Here is a 25,949-nt window from a genome sequence, read left to right as displayed (position 1 = left end):
CCATGGGTTATTTGTTTCATGCACTTGCTATATGTGTGGAAACTATAGAAAGGGGTTTGGGTAAAACTCGAAATAATTCTATTGTAGGTGTGATTAACCGACGATGGAAATATCAGTTGAGTTCTCCTCTTCATGCTGCAGCGCATTTTCTGAATCCATATTATATCTACAACCCAGCAGCCAATCTCATCAACAATGAAATTTCTCAGCCCCAAATTTGTCTCAGTGAAGTAATATCAAAAATGATTAGTAGCCCTCAAGAACAAGCGACATGCATGATAGAGGTGTGAATTTTTATTAACAATTAATTTCGTAATTATATGAATTTCTATTCACAGTTTTTGATATTTTTAGGCGGGAAGAATGCAAATGATGCAAGGCCAATTTGCATCACCATCAGCAAGATTGGCTGCTCTGCAAGGTGATCCTGTAAGCTGGTGGTTGTCATATGGTGCTCAGTTTCCATCACTCCAGAGGATCGCGGTAAAGATACTAAGACAGACAAACACATCGTCTGGATCCGAGAGGAATTGGAGTGTGTTTGAAAGAATTCACACCAAACTACGCAACCGTTTAGTTTCGTCAAGAATAAACGATTTGGTATATGTTCAGTACAATTTAAGATTGGAGCAGCAAAGAGTTCAAGGTAAAGCAAAGCGACATAACATCGATGTCCACGATGTTCATAGCCTGCTGACAGATGAAAATATGCTTGATTGGATAGTAGGGGATGATGAAACACCAGTTTTACCTCAGGAAGAACATTGGTTAAATGAATTGGAAGAGGAAGCAGCTAATAATCCAGAGCCTCTCCCTCCACCATACGAATGGCATGATCCAGAAGTTGAAATCTCATATCAAAGGTTGCCAGTGAGTAACTTTGTTTATGACTTTGGTAACCTAACATTTGGAGACAATACACAAGGTCATGAAAATGAAAATCCCATATACAATTCTCATTACACTGAAGATCGTCCAGAAGAAGATACCCGAGGAATTAATGAAGAGTATAATTCCAATATTAATATCAATAATGAAGTAGATAATCGTAATGATAATGAGGAAGAAGACTATGGTTATGAAGATGACGATACTGTTAACTACGACAGCCAAATGCATTACGCGAACCAATATGAGGCGGAGGAAGAGGAGGAGGAATCAACTGAGAATCGTCGAGAAAACAGAAAATACTTGAATAAGTCGGAAAAAAATGCCGGTACAAGTTGGTTTGTCTAAGTTTAAAATTTCAAGCACTACTGTCACTAGGTTACTTATTGTAAGTTTATAAAATTTGAAGTGTTTAATGATTGTTTATGAAATTTTAGTTGTAAGTTTGAAATTAAAAATTGTATAAGAATTTCTCCAACTCAAATTTTTTTCCCTTAAAAACGGGTTTAACCGGTATGAAAACGGAAAAAACGTGTGTTAAAATTTATTTAGAAGAAAAAAACTGAAATATTAATTTTAGAAAAACGGTAATCACAGGTGTAAAAACGGTTATAACGGGTCTAAATAACGTCATTTTTTTCTATTTATCGGTGTTATTTAGGTAAGCGTGTTGGTGAGCCTCATGGGCACGGTATATGGGCGTGAGCGTTATAATGGACGTTTTTTCGGAAAAAACGGCCGTTTTTCAAACCTTGCTTAAAACCCACTTTCGTTTTAGATTAGAAAACTCGTCTTCTTATTCTGATCTCTTATCTTATATTTATGGTTTTGTTTCACTAGGCTTTCTCAACTGGAAAAAAAAAAGAGAAAAGGAAGTACGTTGTATGTCAAGTGTAAAACTTAGCGTATAAACACACTACAAGAGGAGTATGAATCCAAAACTTCACCAAACACTAAAATACTGAATTTACAAGTATTTTTGTAAAAAGTGAAAAAGAATTTAAGGACCTAACTCTAATTTGCTGATTTTGCCGGCTGTTTAAAACAAAAAAATAAAGTACAATCAATCCTAACGGTTTGGGGGAAATCCAACGGCTGGTAGGTTGATACCTTATTAAGCTATCCCGCAGAGTCGTGCGGGATAGCACTGCTTTATACAAATTGTTTCCAAAAACTGGAAGCAACTTTCTCAAGTGGATTTCAAAAATATTTTTTATTACCTCTTGGGTATTTATGCAAGATCAACAAAAATGAAGGATATTTATAACATCCCACGAAAGAAAAATTGTACAAACGAGACTAAAGTATCTGATATAAAGTTTAGATTTGTCCACTCGGCTGCTGAGAAATTCCCATTCATAGCATTGATGATATTTAAACAATCTCTTGCAAAAATTACTTGTGTAAGCCCTTTCTGCTAAGCCCAAATGGCAGCCTTTAGAAAAGCTGTAGCTTCCCGTTTTTCTGGGTCTGCAGTTAACCTTGTACATCCTTTGGCTCCAGTGCAAGCACATGCGCTGTTCCGAGCAATTAGTCATATTCCAGATGGAAATGAATTATTAATGAAAGAGGCATCAGAATTAATTTTCATTATCGACTGAGTAGGAGGTTTCCAAGTGTGGTTAACATCTGTATGCAAGATCATAAAACGATCAATATTAGTTGTATGTTTAATGTGGTGCCAATCATTTGTATGGATAGAAATCAGTCTAGCCACTCCATCCACATTAACCTACATGTTTTCAAAGGCATTTTTGCATCTACTCTTCTAAATGTGCCAAGCACCAAAGCTTATGTTTTCCAGAAGAGAGCAATCATGAATATTATCGGAGGTGCCGAAGAAACCAAGTATTCGATTATGGCAGAGTTAAGAACTGGGCGAGAAGGAGATTCCACCTGCCAAATTCTTTTAGTCACCATACATTCAATAATAAGATGTTGCATTGTCTAGGGTGGTTACCACAAAAAATACACAAATGATTTTTGTGTTTAGGCTAAGTCCTATGGGGTGCTAATCACGTCAGCTAGGACTACCTCCTAAGTCTTATGGGAGGGATAATTTAGCAGCTAGATTAGCAGTCCACGTCAGTTGGGACCACCGCCAAGCGTTGTTTGGTTCAGTGCAACCAATCTCAACCGTCAGATCAACAAAAAAATCTCCCAACGCTGAATAATTCAGCGAAAAAGTGATTTTGTGATTTTTCTGAGCGCTAAACCATTCAGCAAAAAAGTGATTTTTGTGGCGCTGAACCATTCATCGCTTCAATCTCACTGCTAGCATAACTGCAAGCACTTGCTAGGAGAGAGAGAGCTGGTGTTAACAAATATATAACACTTTTTTTTTAACTGCAACACTTTTCTGTTAATCTAACAGCTCAATCTAGCCCATAAGACTTAGCTTTATTAATTATCTGCCTAACAGTATAAAAATAAAAAGAGACATTCTAAAATACCAATTTTCCAATATTTGTTCCGGATTCAGTACTATCTTAGTTAGGTATCATTTTGAACCTGACTTTCTAAATACATATTTCATTGGATTCAAAAAAATTATATAACCCCACTAATTGATAGTTTTTTGAGCCATGTGTAATAAGTCATGTCTACACTCAAATTCAGACGAGTCAATTGAGTCAGGAAAAAAACAAGCATGAAACAAGTTATTTGAAAGAATGTGGTAGTAGAGTGAAGCTAACGTTGATATATGACGGTGTTACGGAACATGATGACGGCCTCGTAACATGTTGACGATGTCATAACTTTGATAGAATATGCTTGCCTATAACGGAATATCCTTACGGCGTTGAGACGTTCACGGGATATACTTTCGCCGTTAGAGAATATATCACCACGTCAGCTGCTGAGTGGATCTTTTTGTTGATGTGGCAGTGGGGATATGGCACCTCCTTGACTTGACGTGTCCGTTGCAATTTCCAGCTGTTTTTGGATTTCTACACATGGGCTTTCATATATAGTGCTTGTAAGGCCCAATTAACCCATATTTGGTGCAAAATATTAGGGTACAAACAAGTAGCTAAAGTGGGTACAACACTCGGCACTATGAGAAACTTGCTGGTTACCGAGACCGAGAACAGATGACAAAACTCTACCACCACCAACTGAGAATAGCTCAGTTAGTCCACTAGCCTTTTGACAGTATCAGCAGTATGAGGGCTCAATCAGATTGTGAAAGCGTATACTACAAGGATTTCATAGTCAGAGGTGAAATTCTTGGATTTATAAAAGACGAACAACGGCGGAACCATTTGCCAAGGATGTTTTCATTAATCAAGTACGAAAGTTGGGGGTTCGAAAGACAATCACATACCGTCTTAGTCTCAATCATAAACGATGCCGACCAGAGATCATTTTGTCTGTTTGGCTGGTAAATAGATGACTAACAAAATCGATGAAAAACAATTAGTTGATTCTTGGAGAAACCAATTATTATTATTTTGGTGAATGAACTCGAGTTTGTGATCCAACGAAAAAATAAGAACACTTCCAAACATAAAACTGACTCCAAATTTATAGACTAGGAATGACACTATACTCTTCCAAGTAGTTGTACTACATTGTTGTAGTAGTACTATACTTGATTCCGTTTATGGATCGAAAGTCTTCTCATATTCTTCTATAGACTTGAAAAGGGCAGGGAAGTTTCCTTTTCCAAATCCTCGGCATCCGCCTTTCTGAACAGTATTACCTTCGCATCTTTCACCATACATCCAACCCTCTGAATTATCTCTAGAAATATTGTTGGCCTGGAAAAGTCAAAGAAAATGAATGTTTGAACTCACTATCTCAAGATGGTCTGTTTGCGATTTTCTTTTTCTGAAAACTGCTTGCAAATTGGGAATTTAAAAACTGCAATAAAAAGATGAGACACTGTATGTTTTGCTTAGTTAACATACCTATCCCCCACAGGTTTGGTGAAGATTTGAAGCAAAACACCTTGATCATCTTTATCAACCAATATCCCCAACTGCTTCGCACTTTTTGATCTCTTCATCACTCAAAACTCCATCGCCAATTCTGCTATTCAAATTCTTATAATACGTTGGTGGTGGTGGTGGCATGAATTCAAACCCAAAACAAGTTCTCTTTTGCATCTCTTCCAATGTCTTAAATATATCATATGTACCAAGTGCGAGATGTTGTACTCCCTCGCCTTCATTATGTTCAAGAAACGTTTGAACCTGACTCTTTCTTTCGGTGCCATAAACTGGTTCTGTGATATTCAGTAACACGGATTCTTCATTGTTTGCCAATGCCACCGAGTTCAAACCGCTCTGACTGTTGCCTCTTATATCATCTGCAGTAAATTGAGCAAAGTCGTGAAACCCCATAAACTTTTTCACATAGTTTACAACTTCTGTCATATTCCAAAAACATTTCCTGCCACATGATCCACACGACGAAACCCAAAATCATCCAAACTCTTTGAACTCGAATCCTCTATACCTGCACAGATTGTAGAAAAGAAAAATGTTGTTTATGCACTTAATCGTTCCCAGGCATAACTGGTTTATTAGCGATGAAAGTTGGTCTGGTTGGAAGCTTGGGAGTTGGGACAGGCATATTGCATAAGGTATCGGTTCCTTCATAAAGTGAGGTTGTTAACAAAAAGTACCAAACTCAATAAACAATTACACATCATACGTACCTTTAAAAGATGGCAGGAAAACCATATTAGAACTTGAGTTCTTGAAGCTAATATAACGCAGAACAACATCCCCATAGAGTTCAACCTCTGAAATGAATACCCCATTACCGATTTCCATAGGAGGAGATGACGCCTTGGCACCATAAGAAATGCTGGTATTAAATGCAGATTCAGCATCGTCTACTTCTATAGCAGTTGCTCTAACACCAAAACCATGTGAAGCAGAAAAAGATCGAGCCGCACAATGGTTGAAAGTAGGGATAGAAGCAGTAGTAGTGCCAATAGCATTTTCCCCTATCGAAGGAGAGTAAGGAGCAGTGAAAACTAAGTTAAGATCACCTGATTGGAGAAGATAAGAAACATGTACCATATTTCCGGTAGTGAGATCCGATTTTGCAACAATTGGCATGCCAAGTCCGAATGAAAAACGCTGAGCACTATTGATTGCATTACCACACCAGAACTCGATATGGTGGAATTTTTTGACTCTAAATCTAGCTGATTTTGGATTTGTTCTTACGAAATTCGCATGACCAAATTCTGGTCTTGACTCATCACCAAGGTTCTTTTTCTGCATATCCATCTCAATATCTCTTGCTTTCAAAGAACAAATCTCAATATCTCTTAGTCCTCGCTCCCTGGCTAGCTGTCTCCCTATATCTCTCTCTTTATATGATAGATCTGCTCCAAATTCATGTACTTAGTGCAATTCTAGAAATGGAATATAGTTGAATGCGTTTTGTCAAATTTGTCAGTGCAATTTCCATAGATTGTAACGAAATGATTATATGCCATCTGTGTGGATGGCCTCTGATCAGACCAGTGGCGCGCATGAAGAATCATAAATGTATTTTACTAAAAAATGGTCCCATTAAATGCTCCTGCAAATCTTTTCGTCATTGCGAGATTCTCTTTATTTAAATGCATATTCATGTTCTTTGCCATTTCACTTGTGCAACTTATATAGCAAGATGATAAATTTGCAACAAATACAGCAAGAACTTAATTAAGATAGATGTATACAGCGTATCATGCATGCATCTCAGCCTGTAATGCATATTAGAAATTTCTTTAAAATATCAAATATCTCTCTCAATCGCCTTCCTTTAAAATTAATCTGATCTACACTTTCTCATTGTCTGCTGCGCTTTGATCTCCCATTAACAACAACAAAGATGTCCAGTGAACTACCAGTTTGTGTCCTCAAGTCCCAACCAGTTCTAATCTTCCCTGAAAAACCAACTCCAAAATGTTCATTATATCTCTCTAACATAGATAATCTAGATTATCTAAGGTATCATTTTGAACTCCTGTGGGTTTATAGAAAATCAATACCTATTGAAGATTTAAAGTCTTCCCTTTCTAAACTTCTTTTTCATTACTATCCATTTGCTGGAAGGATTAGAAATTGTGCCAATAATGAAGATAGACTTGAAGTTGATTGTAATGGTAAAGGTGCTTTAATTGCTGAAGGATTTATGGATTTTACCGTTGACGAGTTTTTGAAAGATAATACATGGCTTAACCGGGCCTGGAAGGATAAGCTCTTGTTTGAAGTTGATGTTCAAACCGGCTTGGATATTCCTCCTCTTGTGATTCAGGTATGTATTTATGTCTCGAATATTTTCCAAACAGTAGATGTTTCTACGATTGAGTAGCAAATTTAATAAAAGAAATTTGACTCGAGGGAAATCCAAATTTAGATGACCTTGGTAGTTAACCAAAAATTATTAACTTCTTATTTACGGTAAAGTTTTGAATGGCAAATTAAATGGTAACAAGTAAACTAAATTGCTTTAATGCCGTCCTTATTTTACTATGGCTGGTTGTGATGTTGTTAGATCAAAAAAATGTTCGAGTTGACCGAATATTATAATGAGTAATATTGAGACCATTTTACCATTTTATTGTGCAGCGGACAATATTTTGCCTATTTCAGTTCTCTAATTACAATATGTCCAATGTAGGCAACATATCTAAGCTGCGGAGGAATGTTGATGTGCATCGCTATGCACCACTGCATGGCCGATGGTACTGGTGCATCGAAGTTTCTCCATGATTGGGCATACATACATACTAACCCCAACATGGATCTTCCAATTCCGCCAATCCACAACCGGGAAATGTTGAAACCTAGAAACCCTCTACAAGTACCCTTCGATCATCCTGAATTCACAGGCATTACTCAAGATTTTGATATTCCTACGTATTTTGAATCTCAAACATTGGCTCCTAGTTGCTTAACTATTACACCATCACATATCCAACATCTCAAACAATTATGTGAACCCTCTCTAAAATGCACCACACTTGAAGCACTAGCTGCACACGTCTGGCGCTGTTACATTAAAGCCCTAAATCTACCTCCATCACTCATAGTCCAACTCTTCATCCCAACAAGCATGAAGACAAACATAGAACCAAATTTGCCAAAAGGGTATTACGGTAACGGTGTTGTACTTGCATGTGCTGGAACGACAGTTAAAGATTTAGTGACTGCTAAGATGAACCATATTGTAGAACTAATTCAGAATGCTAAAAGAAGAGTACGATGTAATGATTATGTGAGATCTTTGATTGATATTATCGAAGAGAAAAAAGTACCGCCTTTACATATACGTCAATTGAGTATATCCGATTGGAGAATGCTGGGGTTCCATGAATTGGATTTTGGTGAAGGTAAGCCTTTACATATAAGTCAATTGGCCAGTGACGCAATGTGTAAGTTTCTACCATTCATCGGTGATAGTAACGCTGCAAAGGTTCTTGTTTGGGTACCTAAGAATATTGTGCACAAATTTGAATATTACATGATGAATGATTTCATTCAAGAATATGACAAGCTGATCAGTGTTGGTGGCTTGAAGTTTCAAGGAAAGAAGATCAGGAGTAAGGTATAAGAACTTTGGAGAAGAGCTAGTTTATTGTTAATGGATGGATGAGTATTCGAAAGGAGAAGCCAACTATAATATACTCTATCGCAATAGGCAGAATTAGAAAAATGAGAGGCCTACTTTATGTGAAACGATATCATTAGTCACAGTACAGAACTTCTTTCATGTCTTTAATTTGATTTTTTCTTTTCCATTTCCTAAAGATTTCAATGTTTATGAGCATACTATTGATTTGAGAATGTTAATCGTTTTTAGCCAATTTTCTTAACTTTTTATTTAAGTTTTGTTCTTATGATTCAAAAGAAGTTTCTCTTTTTATTATTAAAAAATGAAATATTTATGAGTCAAGCCAAATCATGATGGGGGTAACACACAGAAATCGGCTACTAGCTCAAGAAGAAAGGAGACCAGGTATTTAAAAATTGCCCATTTAGGAAGTGCATTTAATAAAATAACCACATTTTTTTCATTATTTATCTAATGCCCATATTGTTAGTAATTCAGTCCGGGTCCACCAAAACAGTAAAATCTCGTGGACTTAGTCTATTTCTTACCTGATGGGATGAGATTTTAGTGGGTGCCATTACTAAATCTCTTGGAACCTCTCCAATGGAATGTGTGTGAAGGAAAAAGTCCTTATTCACGTAGGATCCACAACAATATTTATAAAAAATCATTTCCAACCCATTGATGTGAAGATGATTGGCAAAAAAAAAAGTTAAGACATCCTCTAGATGAACCTCTTGTTTTAGACATTCACTTAGAGGGTGTCTTCCCATCCTAATCACACTTTTGTTAATAAAAGTCAATGAAAAATTAAAATGAATTGGATTTTAACCAATTATATGCCTACAAATAAGTAAACAAATAATAGAAAACTTTATGGGTTGGAGATAAATCTTTATTTTTCCTAATATTTAGGATTTTATACTCAAAGGATGTCTTAAAAGTGATGTCACCTATAAAATATTCACGTTCACTATTGGAGAAGCTCTGAACTGCCCGCCACTCTATAATATGATAATAACATCTTTCACTGTCTGTTTATTTAATCAATGACTCATATTCTCAATGAGGAAGAAATTGTATTGGAACAATTTATAACTCAAACAAGGTTAACTCACAATATGGTCTTCACCTTGTGGCCTCCGTCATGTCCCCTCAACTAGGTTATTATCTGTTCATCTTATTTAATGGAAACTTAACTCAAACCCATCAAATTCCTCTATAAGAAAATAGCCAAACCCTAATTAAATGTTGTACTAGTCTCAAAATTCGGAGCTGATGATGCAAAATCGTGCTGATGTAGGATTTGTTTTGAATGATAAAACGGCTGGAAAAACCACCAAGAAGATAAAGGACATAACCTGTGTCATTGTTGGTATTTAGGTTTGACAATGAAGAAGATATAAGTGGTGATTAGAGTTTCAATGAACCTCTAATCAAGATCTTGTTGATTAGGCCTCAACAAGATCTATTGTTATATAGTCTAAAGTGGTTTTAACGGAAGAATATTTGATTGTTATTGATGGCAATAATAAAAGGGTTATTTTGTGTTTCCTCCCCTGTAAAGATGGTTAATTTGCGTTTCCTCCCCAAATAGATTAAAATTAGTGTTTTCTCTCATCGTTAATTTTTCCATACAACTTCCAGTTAGTTGAGTCAGCGATACTGTACGCGTGGCGAAAACATACACGTGTCGAAGGAAAATACCAAAATACCCTCATCATTTCAAGTAAATTAAACCTAAGTCACAATCTGGATCGATTTTTCTTCTTCGTCTCTTCTATTGGTTTTAGTCCCAAAAAAAAAAAAAAACCATCAGTTCTTCATGAAAGAATAAAACAGTTGCAGTCGAAGGTAGGTAATAGCTCGAGTTAATGGTGAACGAAGAAAATAACTTGATGGTTGGAATTAACAGTAAGGAAGCTGCTTGCAAACGTCAAAATAAAGGGTGATTTGTGATTCCGGTGAAATAAGAAGCGATGTTTCAATTTGAGTAAAGTCAGGGGTTTTTGGATGATTTAGATGATTTAAACATGAGAAATTGGATTAGGGTTTTTAGAACTGAAGATGAAATTGAAGTGTAAGTTATGAAGATCCAAAAGTACTGCACAATTAGATTCATTCCGGTCGACATAATTCTTCCTAAATTTCACATGATTCTAACAAATCAATATCATCCGAACCCAAATCAGAGTCATCGTCATCCTCTCATTATCATCATCGTGTATAAGTATCACAGCGGGTAAGTGGATGCCCTTCTCTCATCAAGGGTTTTCCTGTGCTTCTTCCTATTTCTGCTACTCATAAATCCAATCAAAAGAAAATAATGAGAAGGTGACAATCAGCCAAACTTACGTATTAACTTGAAATTAATTTCAATTAGAGCTTTAATTTAGTTTTCTAAACGAACATAAGGGGATCTGTTTTTGAATAAATATGGAGTTAAATTTGAATTATTGGGGTTCTTTGTCATCATCTCCAATTCATATAAAAAAGGGTTTTAATTAATTTGTTCAATAATTTCTCTCGGTTCTCCACTTTTAATTGATTTCTGTTACATCAATGTCGAATGGATTTGAACAGATTGTCCCTATGATTTGTATTTGGTTGAATATTTATCTGTACAATCTAGTGATTATTTGTGTTTACATTTGATAGAAACAGAAAATTAAAATGATATACGGAGTGTTGTTGGTAAATTATATTGAGTTGTGGAAAGTATCTTGATCTGTTGCAGGTGATATACCAGCAGGATCAGCTGAAGAATTTTCCGATGAACTATCACTACCAGTAAAGAAGACAAGGGTTTTTTAGGAAATTTAGTAAAATAATTTTTATCTACCCCACGCGTACAACATCAGTGACTCAGCTAACTGGAAGTTGGATGAAAAACTAACGATGGAAGGAAACACTAATTTTAATATATTTGGGGAGGAAACGAAAATTAGTGATCTTTACGGAGGAGGAAACGCAAAATAGCCCATAATAAAATCTCCCGATGTGGATTTTGCGGTAGTCGATTCAGTTTTGGGTTTTATTGAAACAAGAGCTATTGTTATGATTCATTGATTTTCATTGTTGGGTTCATATTAAATTTGAACCCACCGCAACACAACATGAAATGTAGGGGTTTTGGGATTGATTTGTTTTGAGAGTAAATTTATAAAATCATATACAACTGCAATAATTGATGTTGTTGAGGTTGGAATTGAATGGAGATGTCAAAGGGTGGAGTTAGAATTTGCAGGAAAGAAGACCTAGTTAGTTTGCTTCTCAATGAAATTTGGGGATTTTATCGCATGTCAATTTATTTTTCTAATTCATTAATTGGGCATTTTTAATTTTAAGTGAAGCGATAATTTGTGATTTTTAATTGATGCAAACCCAAGTTGGATTCTATCGGTAATTTCTAAACCGAAGAATGGCGCCGGAGAAGAAGATGAGCACGTGGAGCAATATTGGACACCCTCCGAAAGATGGAAGATCTTACCCATTCATTATTTGAACTAGTTTATAACCGTGTGATTTAACAAGGGAGTGATTCGGGCATTTAGTACAATTTAAACAGGTCCGAGTTATACAATTTTGGGGCTTGGATGTCTTTTCTCAAGCTTGATTTATTGCCACCTATCCACTAACGGTCCTTAGCCGTTATTTCAAAAAAGAAACGGGACATAAAAGGTCAACATGAGCATTAAATAAATAACGAAAAAAACGTGAACATTTTATTAAATGTATTTCTTCACATGTGTATTTTTTTAATTAGCCCATAATTAAACACTGATGTTTAGGACAGCGAATATGAGGTTTGCAGAAATACCTAGATTTCAAGCACACCTTTCTTGAAGTTACTTTCTCATCTGATACTGCGTCTAATTTTGCTGCTACCTTAAGCCAGAGTGATGTAGCTCGTTTTCAAGGAAGACCAAACTTTCTTAATTGTACTGAGGGGCAAGGCATTTGTTATTATCGCGTGATTTCATTAGGTCGACCTAGCGAAGTGAGGGAGGACTCTATATATATATGGTGATTTTGTGTCAATGTGAAGCATGGATTTTTTTCCAATTTGACACAAAAAGATTGGATTGGTGTCCATGGTTAATCTTTTTCACCGGACAAATTTGTCCCTCTCTTTCAGCCCAATTATTATAACTTCTTATGCAACCTATTTTTTTAGGGGTATAATTGATAACCATACTTTAATATAACATGTCCAAAAAATCCGTGCATTGAAATTTTATAAATTTTATCTAGTTGGAATGGTTTTAAAAAAATATATGCAATGAGTAAAAACATCGAAATCAAATTTAGAGTTTTTAGGAAAATTTTGGAGGTGTTTATCATTTTAGACACAAATTTCAAAATTTAAATGTATATACATTGTACAAACCACCTCAAAAGACATATGATGATTTATGTAACCATAATTTGGTTTATGCATCAACTTATTTTCCGTTGCAACTAATAAAACGATGTACTCCCTCCGTTTCAAGAAAAGCGATACTTTCACTTTAGGCATAATTTTCGAAAATTGAATGCATAGCCATTATTCATACCATCACAAACGATGCATAACACATTATACAGCCATATTTTGTATTATGCATCGGCTAATTTTTCGTGTCAGGAAAATTGATACTTTCACCTCGTGTCAAGAAAAATGATACTTTCACCCCGTGTCAGGAAAAAATGATATTTCCATGTCGTATCAGGAAAAATGATATTCCCGCACCGTGTCAGGAAAAATGATACTTTCGCATAGTGTCAGGAAAAATGATACTTTCACGCCGATTTTTCAGTCAGCCGTACCACCGTGACAACGGTCATCTAGTTACTTAAATTCTTAAGTTTTTTGGGTCACACTTATCTCTTTTTCCTGTATTTTTTTGTGATTATTTCTTGCTATCAATAAAATATTTTGACTTTTGTAAAAAAACAAGAAGGTAATGGGTTGATTTAACAGAAAATAAGTAAAGGTCTATAAGAGGAGAAGTTTGATTGGATGTTTGGTATTGGGTTTAAGTAGATCCAAAAAGAAGCTTAGAAAAGAAAATAGATGAATAACCTGCAAAGACACCAACATGTAAATAAGCAGACTGTTAACTGGAGGAACTATACAAACCTTATACAGTTACATGGCTAGCTCGGGGAAGGTCAGGGAAACCAGGCAAAACTTCAAGTTTACTCGACATGCAAGCATTCAGAAACACTCGTTCTTTAGCGAAAGGTTAATTCGGCCACTACATAAATACATTTGGTGATCACTTCACACGATTTCAATTTGATCATCTAATTTCACTTCCCAATAGTTAGATAATTTTTAGCTTCCAAGAAGGTTGCAATATTCGTGTAGCTGCAGGAAATCCAACAACCACACAGAAAATAAGATTAACATACACTTACCGAAAAAGGCAATAAAATGAGAATCAACCCATATCTCTTTAGCATACAAACCCTAATTTTTCTATCTCTATTCTCTCTAGATATAACTTAGACTAGAATATCATAGACCTTTTACGTAGTAGATGACAGCTAATAAAGTGATTTATTTCCCTACAAACTCGGCTTAATTATCTCTCTGATGTCTTTTTATCGTACTATTCTTGGTCAGCGATCTTGTCGCAATGAGATCATGTTGTTCTCGTGAGCTTTAAGTTCGTCGATGTGCTCGATCCGATGGATTATTGTGATGATGTATATTATTCTGATCGGATTCGTTTTCTAGCGCCCGCTTTTTGTTATTGAGGAATTTACTATTTATCGTGCTCGCTACTTTCTAAAACATGGCGAAGCGATATTTTGTATCTATATTTTGCCTCTTCTCGTGCTGATCTTCTAAAAGAAGAGTGGTATCTATATTTTGCCTCTTCTGGTGCTGGTCTTCTAAAGAAAGAGTGGTAAGAGAATTTCATATTTTCTGGCCATGTCTCTTGACATTCCACAGCTGTCATCACGTTCTTCGTGAATATCGTGTGACCATCTACGTATTAGAGCATCTCCAACGCCACATCCTTATCCTATATATACGGATGGAAAAAATAGACATCCTTTGCTGATCTGTATTCGAACTTTCCTTATATATAGGAAGTTCAGGAAAACCATCTACAATCGCGAAAGTTTATGAGGAAGTGGTGTTACAGATGTCTTACATTGATAGGATGGGTAGTTTTTATTTTCTTTCGCGGGTAAAATAAAATTCAATCCCGCCAGATTGTGATCTTCTCTATAAATCAAGGTGGTTCTTTTCTTCTTCTCCATTCACCACGAACTGCAAGTTTAGGTTTTGGTAAGTTTCTCCTTCTTTTTAATTGGTGTTGTTGTAGTATATTTGTTACCAGATGTAGTCCCTTGTGTCTTTGTTCTTTCTATATCAATCAGATTGTTTTGATTTAAGTACACACAATATACTTGTGATTTTGTTTGTATGGAGTTCTGATGAGTTTTACTTTTGGTATGTTATAGATATATTGTTGAAATATTGTAAGACATGGATCCTGCAAGTGAACAGAACAGGTTTGAATCTGAAAATGCCGCGGCTGAGGACTATAGTGCTACTGCTACTTCGTTTGCTCCTAGTCCCTATATGTCCCACCAAAATCAATTCATCAATCCAACCCAATTTCAGTTTCCGTCCCATTTCCCTCACAATATTCATGGTAATTTAGGACCTGGCTATGGGTTCCAAAGTATGATGAGTGTTGCTGTTTCTTCGACACAACCACAAAGCTTTCCTCCTCCGCAAACACAGACTCCTGTTTACCCTTCACAAGCACCGGACGTTGGCAATCAGTCCAAAAAGAAACGAAAAAGTAATCCTTCAACAACTCAATCAGCCAATCCTCCTCGGCGGATTTGGACAACTGAAGAAGACACTGCACTAGTGAAGGCATATCTGTACATTAGTGTTGATGCAATAATAGGAAGGGAGCAGTCAGGTGGCACAATGTGGAATCGAATCTTGAAAGTTTGGAGAGAAAATATGGGAACTTATGATGAGGACCGCAATCCTAATGCTCTATCGTGCCGATGGGGTATCATACAAGCTGCAGTTAACAAGTTTCACGGACATTATGAATCACTCAACAGAAATCCGAAAAGCGGAACTTCAATCGAACTTATGGTTTGATTCCTTAAACCTTTTTTAATACTGTTGTCACAATTATTGCTCATTACTGGTCATGATGTTTATAATGACATTTTATATGTGTAGCCACATGTTAAAATGTAAATGTTGTTTATGTTAAACATATAGATTTCTCTTTTCTTTTGGTATTAGTATACGGCAGGGAGTAGAATGTATTTGTATACGACATGGAGTAGAATGAATGATGGAGTTTTTTGTTAGTGTTTCATCTAACTCATTTCCAATCTTTACAGAAAAGTCAATCTTTAAAAATGTAAAAAACGTTGGAGGGAACCACATTCAGGTTTGAGCATTGTTGGGATGTTATGAGAAAAAATCCGAAATGGTGTTCTCAGCAGCTTACAAAGCCTGGCTCCTCAAAGAAAGATAAACAAGTAGATGTCATCAATCTCGACACTCTAAAGGAACCAATTACATCAACTGAAGGAAGTGAGGACAACAAAAGTGAGGGTGTTCCTCGCCCAGATGAAGGAAGAAAGTTGAGTAAGGAGAATGCTAAGAAAGCCCATGAACAGAAGGGAGTGATTGGATTTTTGACCAGCTATCAGTCCACCATAGAGAAACAAAATGTGTTTAGCCAAAAAGAGTTGGAGCTGAAGATTGAGAAAGAGAGAAAAGAATTTGAACTTATGAAAGAGGATTTGGCTCTGAAAAAAAAGGCTTACGAGCTAAAGGAAGAAGCTTGAAAGAAGAAAGAGATGATAGCAGAACGCATTGAAGAAGAACGCATCCTGAATAAGGACCTTGATAAAATGCAACCAGTTCTGAGAAAAGCTTACAAAATAATCCAGGCTCGTATACTGAAGAAGTGGAAAGAAGATGGGACTTTGGGGAATGATTCTGAGAGCAGCGACGATAGTATTTGAGTTGTTTCTCCGTTATACTACTGTTAATTGTTGGTTTTTATTAGGTTGTCATTCAACATTACAGCTGAAATGTTGTTGTTTTCTTTTGGGTTGTCACTCAGCATAGTATTTGAGATGTTGTTGTTGTCTTTTATTGTAGTAGCTAAACTTTGTGGTTGTAATTTGGCATAATAGTTTCCTTCTAGTAATGGACTAATTTATAATTATTTGCTTCTGACATGTTCCTCTAAAGAATTTTTTCTTACTCAAAAATGCAAGTGCTGGGAAGAGGGAAATAAAACATGATACCTGCTGACACACATCAAGGTTTATATGAACAGGGAAATAAAATAGATAATTATAGACTCCAGGATATTTGCACAGGTCACCAAAGAGATTCCAGAGAATTTGCTGCAATTTCTACGTCTTTTCTACAAGTACTGCAAAATAAACGCACAGGTCAAACAAATAATTTAGGCATACGAGAAAAACAAAAACAAAAGCAAAATGCAATTCTTTTATTAATGAAATTTACTACTTCCCTTAATCAAAGAAAGCAAAAAAAAAAACAACAGAAACAACAAGTCTGGTTAAATTACTGTAAACTAAACTTCTTCGCCCCCACAAAAGTCCCACATATGATCAATGAGATCAAGTTTTAATTGATTGTGAACCTCCTTATCTCGAATTTGTCTTAAACGACTAATAATTTTGGCGACAAGTAGTGAAGAGTCATGCTCCACCGTAACATTGTCAACCTTTTGGTACGGCTCATAACGTTCTGGGTCAATTCCTTGTTCCTGCTCATTCTCAATGATCATATTATGTAAAATTATGCAAGTCTTCATGATGTTTCCAAGGTCTTTAACTCTCCACATACGCGCTGGTCCTTTGATAATGTGCCACCTTGATTGCAACACTCCAAACGCTCTTTCGACATCTTTTCGCACGGCTTCTTGACGTTTAGCAAAGAATCTTTCCTTACGAGTGGTTCCATCAGAAATAGTTTGCATTAGTGTAGCATAAGGAGGATAAATTCCATCTGACAAGTAATATCCCATATCATAAATATTGCCATTTACCGTGTATTGACATGGTGGAGCAACTTCATTTACAAGATCGTTAAATAATGGAGACCGATCTAATACTGTAATATCATTATTTGTACCCGCCATTCCAAAAAATGCATGCCAAATCCACAAATTTTTCGATGCGACTACCTCTAAGATAAGAGTGGGGACTCGTTTAAAACCATTAGTGTGTGTTCCATGCCATGCCGTCGGGCAATTTTTCCAATGCCAATGCATACAGTCAAGGCTGCCTAACATACCCGGAAATCCCCGCTCTTCCCCTTCTTCGAGTAACCGTGCAATATCATCTTCATTAGGTTTCCTCAAATATTGTTCTTCAAAAACACCGATAACAGCCTCACAGAATTTTTTTAGGCTTAATATGATGGTACTTTCACCCATTTGAAAATATTCGTCAAGAAAATCATCACAACAACCATATGCAAGCATTCTTACTGCTGCTCCCATCTTTTGTAAAGGGCTAACAAACTTATTAGTTGCATCTGGTTTAGGTGTAAAGAAATCATCATACCTTGCAATGCCACATAAGATGCGGTTAAAGAGATGAGTATGCATCCTAAAGCGACGACGAAAATGCTCCGATGGGTATTTTGAGTTTCCCCCACTAAAATAGTCTCTAACAATTACCTCATGACGAGGCATTGTGTCACGAGGAATTTGTCGTCTTCTTGGAACAGATCCCCCATGAGGTCTCTTCAACATCGACATTGCTACAATAGCTGGCATATAAGTTGTGAATGTGTCAGTCAGTCTCTTTGTTACTCTAGCTGATGATAACATATCATCCTCACGTCGTGCTTTCAGTAATCTTTGGTAGGTATACGACTCTTCATCGCTGGATGATGATGATTCTTCATCTTTGGATGATGACCCATCAGAATCTGAATACATGGTTTGAAAATAGAACTGCAAAACAAGACCAAAAGATATTGGATTTGGAAGATATAGTTAACATGGATTAGTGTTTATGCATATATAGTATCTCAAACTCTTAAAAATTAACCCCCTTCTATCTAACAAACTAACAGAATTTTATTGGTCATATTTTATGAATCTGAGATTTACATTGGCATGGACCAGGAATTTTTCCAAGTAAAACACCTACTAACATGGTCAATTAATGAATTGAAACATTCTACCACAAGTTTGTATAAAGGTTTATCAAGCATTTTATCAAACAATTAGAAGTAAGACTTAGTGAATCCGTTCCAAACTTAATCACAATGGATGAGCAGCCACAACAGATAAATTCCTTACAACATTAAGAATACAGCATAAAAGAATCCCATCCAAATTAAACCTTTTCTTAATGTATCGTTGATTTGGGAAGAATCGCACACAATTGGGTAAAAAATTGAAAGTCATCATTCACCAATTCAACAACAATCTAGTAACAAAATATTGCAAATATTAGGGAAATCGAGAAACTTACATTGCATGAACATCGGGTATCTTGAATTGGCTTATACTATCCTAGATTATAACACAATTTCAGATACTGATTTTGATTGATATGGCATAGAAACCCTTCTTCTTCTACTACTCGTCTTCTCCATGTGGTGCTCTCGTTGTGTAAACCCATATACGAGATTTACTTACAGAGAATTGCAAACTCGAATTTGGCTTGTTTGGAGAAAAGAAAAAATTTCAGAAACACATCTGTTTAAAACAAATTTGAATTTATATTATTGATGACATGGAACGATTAAATCCTCTAGGAGAACCTATGAAATCAGAGGATGGGCTAGAGGATTTAAGCCTAACCGTCGGCCACGTAATCTTCACATCTGCTCTTCAAGTTCCCGTTGGAGATGGTTTTTGGAAAAAAGTAGCAAAATCCGTAAAAAAGGAACCTAACATCCTCCCGTTGGAGATGCTCTTATTTTCACTGCTTTATAACCTACGCGATTTTATTTTTAACTTGTTACCTTCTCTATCGGTTACCCGTCCGTATAAAATCTTGGAGAAAAGATTTTCATCTTTCTCATCTGTCATTTCAATTCTTCTTCTCTCTATATCTTCCTTTCTCTTTCCAGAGACATTCAAACTTTCTTCAACTTTTTCTTTGAGTTTCTTTGATTATTTAGTTATGAAAAAGACTTGTTTCTACATGACGGAAAGAACCCGGGAAATCACAGGAAACTCAAGTGGTGAATCCCTCCGTTGCTGAACCATCATCTTCGTAAGTTACCTGACTTATGATTTTTGCTTCAACTTCTGAATGTTTGGTTATTAGTGTTTATGCTCTGTTCTTATTGCTTTTTCTTGATATTTTAGTCCTTATTCTTTCTTTCACTGCATTTTTTTTGACGTATCTAACTTCATTCCCATACTTGAATTTTTGACCAGCGTTGTTCCACTAAAAATTGTCACGAAACCCTTGCCGGAGTTGAAAGCTGATCTTGCGGAAAAGGGATGCAAAGTTTTTGCCCCTACTGGCTCAAAGCCCCATACATGCTTAGATTACTAGTGGCTCACCTCGGAAGACTGGACTTCGAGAAGGGTGATCGTGTCTAGAGGGCAGCTGCATGCCGGATTGCCCATCCCCCCTCTACGATCCTTCTAGACCACTGTTCTACGAGATTTTATCTCGTGCTGCTCCTCAACGCAGAATCTTTCAGCTCTTGGTCTTTGTTGAAAGTTGTACTGTTCAGAATCAGTTTACGACATGGAACTTTGTTGAAAGATCTTTCTAGACCAAGAAAGACGATCCTACTGTTCAGAATCAGTTTACTTCTGCCACTGTGGTTAACCCTGTTGGTCCTACAGACGGGATCACTTCTCCTCCTGGCGGGAGAAACTATGGGTGTGTTTTTTTCCAAGGAATCAGGCTTAGGAAGTTTCGACAAGCCTGGGGAGAATGTTTCAGCTTTCAATCTCGATTCTCGAGAATCAGACACCCGGGAAACAGATTCCCGAAGAACCCGTTGAAGACGGTCGTACCATTGCTATGTTTTTTTTTTTCGCACATCTCATTTTACTATTGGTTTATCTCCATCTCTTAATTCTTTCCTTTTTCGTGAATCAACTAGGGATATCAATTTCTGATGGCGCTTTTAGCTAGTCATCGCAGTATGTCTCATGGTCTCAACCTCGCTGGAGATCGGATCAAGACTCTAGAAGGGAAACTCAAGGCTGAGAAAGAGCATGGTAGAGCTGAGGAGAATAAGAAAAAGGAGCTTTGGGTAAGATATCTTCTTTTGCTGCTAGTACTCGTTCATCTTTGTACTTTCATTTCTTAATTTTTAGTTTGTTCACGTATACGGTGCCCGCGTTAAGTATGGGTTTTGGATGAAAGAGCTTCAATACAAAATCGAGGACTTATCAGCAGAGAATATGAATCTCTTGAGTCAAGTTGAAGTCTTCAACTCTAAGCATGCTAAATTAAATAATCGCGTCAACTAATCAAGTGCTGAGAATTCCTTTTTAAGGAAGATAGAGAATATGGTAGCTCAAGTTGATCATTTTGTAGATAAATTCCAAGGTGTGCGATACTCAAAGAAATCTTCTTCGCACTAAAAAGATTGAAATTGCTGATTTTAAGGAAGGAAGGAAAGCAATGATTGCCGAGAAGAATAAAATACTCTAGAGTAAAGTTGAGGTTTTCGAGAAACTGAGAATCTAAAAAGAAGAGAATTATCAATTAAGGCTTTCCATGCATACTTTGACGAATCAGAATAAATCCCTTGTCGCTGACAGTTCTCATAGGATATCTCGTATAAAGGGAGAGGTTGGGATTCATTTGGCACAAGGCTTTTTCCAAAATTGATGATGCTCAGATCAAGATGGTTGAACTTGCTAGTTCGAAAGAGTTTTCTGAAGAAAATCTTAGATTGGCTCCCGAGGAGAAGGAAGGTAGTTCACAATTGGGCTACCCCAGCTTCTATTCTAAATTTGAATTTTATATGCTCCTTTCTTTTATCGTCCGAGTTTTATTACTTTCTTTTCTTTATCGCTAGGGGTGTGAAGAAAAACCCGAAACCGCGGTTTTCACCTGTAATCGTCCGTAAAATTACGAGTGAAAACCAATCCGCAAGAGTTTATGGACCGGACACGGTTGAGTTTTCAAATCCGCAAGGTTTAGCGGTTTGGTTGCGGTTGGACTTTGAAATCCGCGGATTCACCAGCACCCGCAAAAATTGAGTTTTACATTTTAGATTAGATTAGATATCTCTAATTTAATTTACTGGGAATAAGAGGTTCGTCCTCTTCAGAGAACATTTCAAGATCTGCATAATCTTCTTGAAGAAACTGAAGGTTTTGAAGCTTCTCAATGCTTGCATGTGATCCACTTCGTGCGTTGTGAGAACTACTGGAAAAAAAAGTTGTGCCCTCCTCTTGATACTGAGTATAAACACAAAACAAGGTAGCTAATTATCCGCCAAAGATGGTCTAATGTGGACAAGAATCCTGCTAAAGCACTAATCCAGGAAATTTATCCTGTTGTTTGTCAATTCATAGAGGAAATTAAATTCGTTTTGAAAAATAAGGTGCTACATCAAATGATTAAAGATCACTACACTTATCAGTTGCAGTGTTAATTAAGATTACTACCTAGTAAGTATATATTGCATGTACTCATAATGTTGTGTAACAAAACTTTGGCATTTGCTTCATTGTTATTAATTTATTATCATGGGAGTGAGACAGTGAGTTAACATAAATAGAGAGATCAATTGCACATACGAAGGGATTTTCACAGATAGACAGACTTTTTTTTTTAAATTCTAAATCCGTGAGTAATCCGCATTCGGCCCGTACAATCCGCTGATCCGCAAAGTCAAATCCGCGGGTGATTGGGCCGGTTACGGTTCAATTTTCCAAATCCGCAACTTTCACGATTTGGTTGCGGATGACCCCTAATCCGCAACCGTCCGTCCGTTGCACACCCCTGGTAGTTTGTAGAGAAACTGAGTAGCAGTTGAAATGGGAACTGCTGTGCAGGGAAGCAATTTGGCTATGGCATGTGCAAATGGCCTAGGCCAAGGCCAAGGCCATTCAACCCATTCAACTGAGTCAGAGCAGCTGACTCCGTAACTTACCCAAGCCCCAGACAGTTAACTTGACCGTTAGTTTGACCAGTGACCCTTAATCTTCCCGGTCGCCGGAAAATAATTTCCGGTGGCTTCCGGAAACTCAACTTTTATCAGCTTTTGTTTTTCTTTAGTTGAAAAACCGAGTCAGAGAAGTGCATTTATTTTTTTACCATTTCAAGACTTGTGATATGAGAAAGTTAAAAGATAATAAGTTACAATAAATTTTCCGTTCTAATTTTGAGTTTATTGCTGAAAGTTTTGTGTAAATATCCTTTAAATTTTATTCCTACTGTGTGAATTCCCTCTGAATATTAACCCATTTGTCAACATTTGGTGCAACGTGCATTTAGCGTAAATTTTGTCAATATTGTTAGAATTATAACAATATTGGACAATGGATTTTTAAATTTCGTGTAAAATTTTGTATATTTTATCGATATATTCTCATTATTTATTAGTCGGTGTTTGGATTTGGCATTTTAGAAAATAATCATCTTAGGTAGAATTTCAGTCTAGGGGCAAAATGGTCATTTTAAAAATATGGCAAAATGAACGTTTCCCTAACTTCTATGCAAGGGGTAAAATAGTCATTTTCATGGTCTTTGGAATATCTGTTGCACTTATTTCCGTTAAGGGATAAAATTGTCATTTTATAAAATTTTCAAATAAGTGGCAAAATGAACATTTGACTAACTTTCTAGTGGCGTAAAATAGTCATTTTCACGGTCTGGAATATCTACTAAACTTATTCCCGGTAAAGGGAAAAAATGGTTATTTTATTAAATTTTCAAATAAGTGGCAAAATGAACATTTCACTAACTTTCGGACAAGGGGTAAATTAGTCATTTTCAGACTCTGGAATATCTATTGCACTTATTTCCGGTCAGGGGTAAAATGGTCATTTTATAAAATTTTCAAATAAGTGGCAAAATGAACGTTTCCCTAACTTTCGTGCAAGGGGTAAAATAGTCATTTTCGTGATCTTTGGAATATTTGTCGCACTTATTTCCTGAGATGATAAGATGAGATATAATCCATCTTCAGTTCATCCAAACGAGAAACTCAGGTCTAAATCTAGAAATATATGAACATGTGTTGTTCAATTCTTATATATTTCGTCTTCAGTTCATCCGAGCGAGAAACTCAAGTCTAACTCAAGTAAGATTTGAACCTTTGTTGTTCAATTCTGATATGTTTCGTCTCCAGTTCATCCGAACGAGAAACTCAAGTCTAAATCTAGTAAGATTTGAACCTATGATGTTCAATTCTGATAAATTTCGTCTTCAGTTCATCCGAACGAGAAACTCAAGTCTAACTCTAGTAGTCTTTGAACCTTTATTGTTCAATTCTGATATATTTCGTCTCAAGTTCATCCGAACGAGAAACTCAGGTCTAACTCTAGTAGTCTTTGAACCCGTGTTGTTCGATTCTGATATATTTCGTCTTCAGTTCACCCGAACGGGAAACTCAGGTCTAACACTAGTAGTCTTTGAACCCGTGTTGTTCAATTCTGATATATATTTCGTCTCCATTTCATCCGAACGAGGAAGTCAGGTATAACTCTGATAATTTTCGAACCTGTGTTGTTCGATTCTGATATATTTCGTCTTCAGTTCATCCGAACGGGAAACTCGGGTCTAACTCTAGTAGTCTTCGAACCTGGGATGTTGAAATATGATATATATTTCGTCTCCAGTTTATCCGAACGAGGAAGTCAAGTATAACTCTGGTAATCTTTGAACCTGGGATGTTGGAATATGATATATTTCGTCTCCAGTTCATCTGAACATGGAAGTCAGGTCTAACTCTGGTAATCTTCGAACCTGAGATGTTGGAATATGATATATTTTGTCTCCAGTTCATCCGAACGAGGAAGTCAGGTATAACTCTAGTAATCTTCGAACTTGGGATATTGGAATCTGATATATTTCGTCTCCAGTTCATCTGAACGAGGAAGTCAGGTATAACTCTGGTAATCTTCGAACCTATGTTATTCGATTCTGATATATTTCGTCTTCAGTTCATCCGAACTGGAAACTCAGGTCTAACTCTAGTAGTCTTTGAACCTGTGTTGTTCGATTCTGACATATTTCTTCTTCAGTTCATCCGAAAGAGGAAGTCAGGTATAACTCCGGTAATCTTCGAACATGGGATGTGGGAATATGATATATTTCGTCTACACTTCATCCGAAAAAGGAAGTCAGGTCTAACTCTGGTAATCTTCGAACCTGGGATGTTGAAATATGATATATTTTGTTTTCAGTTCATCCGAACGAGGAAGCCAGGTATAACTCTTGTAATCTTCGAACTTGGGATGTTGGAATCTGATATATTTCGTCTCCAGTTCATCCGAACGAGGAAGTCAGGTATAACTCTTGTAATATTCGAACTTGGGATGTTGGAATATGATATATTTTGTCTCCAGTTCATCCAAACGAGGAATTCAGGTATAACTCTGGTAATCTTCGAACCTGGGATGTTGGAATCTGATATATTTCGCCTCCAGTTCACCAGAATGATAAGGTCAGGTCCAAATCGAGTAATCTTTGAACCCGAAATGTTGAAATCTTAAATATTTCGTCTTAAGTTCACAAGAATGATAAGATCGGGTCCAAATCGAGTAATCTTTTAACCCGAGATGTTGAAATCTTATATATTTCGTCTTCAGTTCACCAGAATGATAAGGTCAGGTCCAAATCGAGTCATCTTTGAACCCGAGATGTTGAAATCTTAAATATTTCGTCTTCAGTTCACCAGAATGATAAGGTCAGGTCCAAATCGAGTAATCTTTGAACCCGAGATGTTAAAACCTTATATATTTCGTCTTTAGTTCACCAGAATGATAAGGTCAGGTCCAAATCGAGTAATCTTTACACCCGAGATGTTGAAATCTTATATATTTCGTCTTCAGTTCACCAGAATGAGAAGCTCAGGTCCAAATCCCGTAATCTTTGAACCCGAGATGTTGAAATCTTATATATTTCGTCTTCAGTTCACCAGAATGAGAAGCTCAGGTACAAATCCAGTAATCATTGAACCCGAGATGTTAAAATTTTATGTATTTCATCTTCAGTTCACCAGAATGATAAGGTCAGGTCCAAATCGAGTAATATTTGAACCCGAGATGTTGAAATCTTAAATATTTCGCTTTCAGTTCACCAGAATGAGAAGGTCAGGTCCAAATCGAGTAATTTTTGAACCCGATGTTGAAATCTTAACTATTTTGTCTTCAATTCACCAGAATGATAAGGTCATGTCAAAATCGAGTAATCTTTGAACCCGAGATGTTGAAATCTTACATATTTCGTCTTCAGTTCACCAGAATAAGAAGCTCAGGTCCAAATCCCGTAATCTTTGAACTCGATATGTTAAAGTCTAA

At 36.4% G+C, this 25,949-nt stretch overlaps 3 protein-coding genes and 1 pseudogene across 3 annotated transcripts; 2 read left to right on the top strand and 2 right to left on the bottom strand.

The window, feature by feature from the left end:
• Positions 1-4,430: 4,430 nt before the first annotated feature.
• Positions 4,431-6,131, bottom strand: LOC113362237 (annotated as a pseudogene).
• Positions 6,132-6,729: 598 nt separating this feature from the next.
• Positions 6,730-8,644, top strand: LOC113360804 (fatty alcohol:caffeoyl-CoA acyltransferase-like). Its single transcript, XM_026604263.1, has 2 exons — positions 6,730-7,155; positions 7,522-8,644. Exons 1-2 carry the CDS (start codon positions 6,730-6,732, stop codon positions 8,452-8,454), a joined length of 1,359 nt encoding a protein of 452 aa, XP_026460048.1. The 3' UTR covers positions 8,455-8,644.
• Positions 8,645-14,941: 6,297 nt separating this feature from the next.
• LOC113360803 lies at positions 14,942-16,247 on the top strand. Its single transcript, XM_026604262.1, has 2 exons — positions 14,942-15,574; positions 15,832-16,247. The coding sequence occupies exons 1-2, from the start codon at positions 14,942-14,944 to the stop codon at positions 15,853-15,855; spliced, it is 657 nt and encodes a 218-aa protein (XP_026460047.1). The 3' UTR covers positions 15,856-16,247.
• An 801-nt stretch (positions 16,248-17,048) lies between these two features.
• LOC113360802 (protein ALP1-like) lies at positions 17,049-18,425 on the bottom strand. The gene has a single exon (XM_026604261.1). It carries the CDS (start codon positions 18,423-18,425, stop codon positions 17,049-17,051), a length of 1,377 nt encoding a protein of 458 aa, XP_026460046.1.
• Positions 18,426-25,949: the final 7,524 nt, after the last annotated feature.

This window comes from Papaver somniferum, chromosome 3 (genome assembly GCF_003573695.1).
Source record: "Papaver somniferum cultivar HN1 chromosome 3, ASM357369v1, whole genome shotgun sequence".
Taxonomy (NCBI): Eukaryota; Viridiplantae; Streptophyta; class Magnoliopsida; order Ranunculales; family Papaveraceae; genus Papaver; species Papaver somniferum.
The sequence above is the reverse complement of the archived record's forward strand: the minus strand, read 5'-3'. Positions and strand labels throughout refer to the sequence as shown.